Here is a 5,450-nt window from a genome sequence, read left to right on the forward strand (position 1 = left end):
TCTGTCTGTCTGTGTCTGTCTGTGTCTGTGTCTGTGTCTGTGTCTCTGTCTCTGTCTGTGTCTGTGTGTGTGTGTGTCTTGTCCCACCCACATACAATGGTTCCGACGCCCATTCTAAAAAGTATTATAAAAATATTATTTGGTTTGACACACTCAGTAGCAGGTGAACCAGATATTTATGAGCATAACTGTAAATCTGAGTATGTGAAATAATCTGTACCGAATACTTATGGATCTAATATATTCCAAAATGACCTGTGAAATGACCTGTGGTTGGTTGTTGCTTCAGTCGATCAGTGAGTCTCTTCCACTGCAAGTGAGTGATTCTTGGCCAGAAGTTGCAAAGTGAACCAGACATTTTAGTCAAAGGTCTTATATATACTGTATATATATATAGGATATAAACTGTCAGTCAAAAACACAGGACCAGGCAATCTTGGTGAAGACGTTTATTGCAGATCTAGCAAGTGAGAATGAACACAGAAATCTCCAAACGTAACATTTTACCAGCCATGATGTCAATTTATGTCCTCATTTTATGATGCATAATTAATTCAGTGATTAATGTTCATTTATCATCTCTAAAATAAAAGTGGTTGTTTTGCATTTTCAGTCAAATTTTTCATAGTTGGATTAAATTGCAAAAAGAAAATTAAATGTTGGTGTTCATTCATCACAGAAGAAAATGTTATTCTGAATGCAAACTTCACTCACAGAAATGACATAAGTAATACATTGGGGTGACCCTGTTAAGTCCTGCCAGAATTTTACACATTTTCTCAGGGATATCTGAAGAGTCCTTCCAGTGAAGTGGGTATGAACACAAAGATTAATCCAAGAGGAAGATTGAAGTTTTGTCATCGACTGACAAAATTAAATTGCTTTATTTGATGGCAAACCTAAATGAGTGGTACATTTCTATAATTTATGCCATTTTCTTATGTAAATACTTAATATTTCATGAAAAAAAAAATTTGTTTTAATTCATTTTTGATCGGCAGAACTAAATGAAAGAACTGGATTACAGTTTTAGTATTTGACTTTTTTCAGCATCCAAAAATAACCAAAATAATCAGTCTAAACTTTTGATCTGGATGTTTTTAATAGCAAGAAAACAATTGAATTATTAATCTATTCATTTAAAACAAAAGTCTCAAGAGTTGCCAGTTTGATCACCAGATTCTAGAAGAATCTTCGTAGGGCTTCTCTTAAAGCAAAGTTTTGATCTGACTGTGGGACAGTAGCAGCACTTGATCCTAAATAACTCAAGAAATAAACAGAATAAATGTAAAATAATAGGATCAAGTATTTACATTTGCAGTGAGACCAATATTTTCTCTCATGCTTTCTTGACTTTTTTAATTTCAAAATAAAATGGGTTTATGGGGTGCATGGGCTTGTTAGGGTCACTTCCCCTACCCAGACTTCAGTGACAGGTTAATGAATACAGCTGCATCAAGCATGATTGAGGTTCTCTGTCTGTCTGTCTGTTTCTGCAGAAGCTGCATGTGTTCCTGTTTCAGGACGTGCTGGTGGTCACCCGGGCCATCACCCAGAATGAGCAGCTGTGCTATCAGCTCCACCGGCAGCCCATCCCCGTCAGAGATCTGGAGTGGGAAGACCTGCAGGACGCAGAGGTGCGCCTCGGAGGATCCATCAGAGGAGCCTTCAGCCACAGCGAGCGCAGTGAGTCACAAACCCAGCAGGGCTTGGGCCAACAATTTCACCAAGAGTCACAAAAATTGTATTTTGCCCAGATATTTAAAACTGAAGGGAAATCAGGTCCGGAAGATCTACAGAGAAGTTCAGAGAAAATTCACTTTTACTTTTTCACAGTGTGTGTGTGTGTGTATATATATACAGTATATAATATTTAAAGGAAGAGGGTCCTTCACAAGGGGATAGTCAAACAATACAGGTCATACGTTTGGCATTTATCAATTATTTGATCAGAAATACAGTGAAACCGTAATATTCATCTTCACCTTTATTTCTATGGCACTTTATACAATACAGATTGTTTCAAAGCAGCTTTACAGTGTTAAACAAGAAAATAGTGATTAATTGACGCAAACAGAATTCAGCTCTAAAAAGACAATATGCATGTTATGAAATATGTATATTGTGAAATTGTATTACAGTTTCAAAGAACTGTGTTCTAATTAGATATATTTGAAATAATGTAAATTATTTATGTGCTGAATTTGCTCACATATGATATACTGATTTGTTGATCAATTATCATCAATTATTAAAGGCAGAGTAAGTGATTTCTGGTAGCCAATGTTGATATTTGAAATCACCAAAACAAACACACCCCTACCCCAAAAGGGTCTTGCCCCTATTTTGATAGCTCCGCCCCACATATACGTACGCAACCCAGGCAACGATTAGTTCTGTGAAACAAAGCAAAACCAATGTTACACCATGTCTACGGACGTGAGCGGCGCGGCACAACAAATCCCCGACAGAAAACTGCTGCCAGGTTCTATTTATGACGTGCTGACACAAATTTCAAATGGTTTTCAACGGTCGTTTGATCGCGTCCAGTGTAGGCAGACTTTAGCTGTTGTAGACACACGTTGTTACTCACCTATTGAGAAGAAACAAAGCAACCTCGGCGTCCGATCGCAGGCCTCCGCTCCTTGAGTTCTCTCCAGCGCTGGAAAGCTGATCCGATATTTACACGGGTCCTACTTCTTGCCTTATCCTTCCGCAGACGTTTTCCTCTTTAGTTTTTTATCTCTATCTCTCTGTCGCTCGGCTCGGCTAATGTCCGTCCCATGCACTGAAAGCTCTCTCCTCCACATCACAAGTAGACACGCCCCTTATTGCTGATTGGCTACAAGTTTGTTTTGCGATTCGGCCCGAATCAGTTTTCTAAAGTGGTTTTGAAAAATCACTTACTCTGCCTTTAAAACAAAAAAATATGCAATTATAAGTTAGAATAAAAAAATATTTTATATTCATAATTTATTTTGTGCTAAGGCAAGTGAAACTGTTGACAGGGCAAGTAAAAATCTGAACTAGCAGTAGAAACAAATTCTTAGAGCCCTGAACATATAAAATCACAAATGTTTCATTATATTGTAAAAAATTTTGGGGGTCTGTTTTTAGGGGTCACATCCAGGGGTCCTGTACTGGCTGAGCAACTGCCTGAGGTGAATGGGAATGTAATGGACAGCTTTCTCCAGGTATTACAGACCTCCTTGTTTTGACCTTTATGTGCTTTATGTCAAGCAAGTTCCCTGAAGGTTGTAGGCATTTGACAAAGAGCCGGATCATTTTCTACCTTCACCCCCAGCTCACTTGACTCCAAGTTAATAAAATGGAAATCGTATGCAGGAAGTACTCTCCTCCACTGTACAAACACCATTCAGCGGTCAGGGAGACAGCTAACTGACAAGCACAAACAGAACCCAGCGTCGTGCCTCCCTGTTTCCAAAGAGAGCTCACGTCACAGATGACCTTTCGCCATACGGTTCGCCTCTTCTCCCGTTAATACATCATTAATCTCTCAATAGGCGATTATTGTTTGCTTTTTCTCTCATTGACTCCTAATTATCATCAGCTAATGATCGCGCCTTCCTACCCTTCAGATTTAATTAACACTCCAAAGAGAAAGAGAGGGCCAAATGTTTGGGCTAATCATCTGTATGACACAGTAAAGTGGTCAGACTTGGCCGGGATCTATTTTTATGATTCTAGAAATACTAAAAATGAGCATACTGTGGTGATTATCCAGCAATGAGGTGAACTGTGATAAATAAAAACATTTTTTAAGAAGATGTGACATATATACAAATGGGTTCATGGCTGTGCCCTTTTCTGAACAACAATTCTAGTGTACGACTAGAAATGAATTATATTAGAAAAACAGCGTGTTTACCCATATAATTGTGCAGTTAGGCCTGATTTACACATACTGTGTCTGCACTTTATAAATTAATGACAACGTAATGAAAACGAATTTGCGACGTGGCTTAATTTGATTCTCAATTCTGCGATTTAATTCAATGAATATATGTGCAACATGTTTTAGAGAGAAATACAGAAATATTATTATATATTATATTAGCATTTTACAGTTGTACTATAAAATTTTACTATTTTAATTCTCTTAAATACGTTTTTTTATTTTATATTGAAATATTACAAAAGTAATATTTCTTATTTTGTGTCTTATTTTATAGCAGTAACTGTAATTCAGTGCTGCAACAAAGAATATATGATGCCTTTAAAAGCAACAGGCAAACAAATGATGAACATTAATTTAATAGCAGCTTGTTTAGTGACAGTAGGTGAGCACACAGCCAGACCCACCCAAGCAGATATGCCAAGATGCTTTGTTTACCTTGCTGTGTCACGGGAGTGCAGAAGGTGCGAGTAGTGAAAACACGGAATGGAGTTTTAATCTATATGGACTCTGAACTGAGCCAAGTGGAATGGATTTGAGGAAGCAGCAGTGTGGAATTTATTTTATTAGGGCATTCCTCAAGTGGAATGGATTTGACTGATGGCGCTCTAAAAAGTGAACAGACATATCTTGAATTATATGTTGAATTTGAGACGTTAAAAGTGAGTGGGTCCAATATCATTGGTCTTAAAAAGTGGGAACCATACAATGGTTCTGACGCCCATGGTTTTTAAGGCTTGTCAGTTTAAACATTAAAGTGATTTTAAGCTATTCAAGCGCAAGGCAGCGCAAAAGAGATCTCAATGCTTGTGCTTGCGCTCTGTCATAGGTCGTCTCTGTGCGTGCGCACACATGAAGCACGCACACAAGCCAGCCGTCTCTCAGACAGCACGCAAATACCAAATTGAGTTCTCTTTCTCGTTTTAAGCAAATAGGTACAAAATTATGTGTGAATGGCTGTTTTGACGAGTATCGACGTAAAAACAGTCAGTTACGTCTTGAGTGAACGTAAACAGTTAAGAAAATATCGGATGTGCATTAATATAATGGACCCGTGTATTTCTTATGTTAATAATGTTAACAACAGAAAATAGAGAATCACTCGCTGCTCTTAACTAAGTAACTTCTGTAGTTTTAATGGATATTTGTGTACATTTACTTCATACAATAATAGCCACCATATTAAAGGAACAGTTTACGAAGAAATTTATATTTTGTCATTTACTCACCCCATTCCTCATGGATCACATGAGGAAATTTTGAAAATGTCCTTTTTTAAAGTGTTTCTATACAACTTTTGCGTTCCCCAAAAGAAACTTTTTGTTTCTTTTTATTTTTTTTATTTTTTTGATTTTAGGTGAACTACCCCTTTAAGTGTTCCGATATATCACATTAATTTTTCTAAACATCGCATATGTAAGATAGGGCTGTGCAAAAAATTGAATGCGATTTTCATGCGCATCTCGTCAGTAAAGCCACTCCTGTGATTAGTAGTAAATCTCCAGCACGTGCTTTCAGATGGAGCGGCATTTAC

The 5,450-nt window shown here is 37.4% G+C and overlaps 1 protein-coding gene across 7 annotated transcripts in view; it reads left to right on the plus strand.

The window, feature by feature from the left end:
* The window catches only part of LOC107705836 (rho guanine nucleotide exchange factor 3-like), an 80,492-nt gene that overhangs the window by 68,521 nt on the left and 6,521 nt on the right, over nucleotides 1–5,450 (plus strand). For 6 of the 7 annotated variants that reach the window (XM_016509317.1, XM_016509318.1, XM_016509322.1 and 3 more), the window contains one exon: nucleotides 1,500–1,686. In XM_016509317.1, coding sequence (XP_016364803.1) covers nucleotides 1,500–1,686 — 187 coding nt within the window. The remainder of the gene's footprint in view (nucleotides 1–1,499; nucleotides 1,687–5,450) is intronic. The other variant, XM_016509319.1, reaches the window with a different exon arrangement.

The sequence above is a fragment of the Sinocyclocheilus rhinocerous genome, unplaced genomic scaffold, assembly GCF_001515625.1.
Source record: "Sinocyclocheilus rhinocerous isolate Xijiao unplaced genomic scaffold, SAMN03320098_v1.1 scaffold1826, whole genome shotgun sequence".
Lineage (NCBI taxonomy): Eukaryota > Metazoa > Chordata > Actinopteri > Cypriniformes > Cyprinidae > Sinocyclocheilus > Sinocyclocheilus rhinocerous.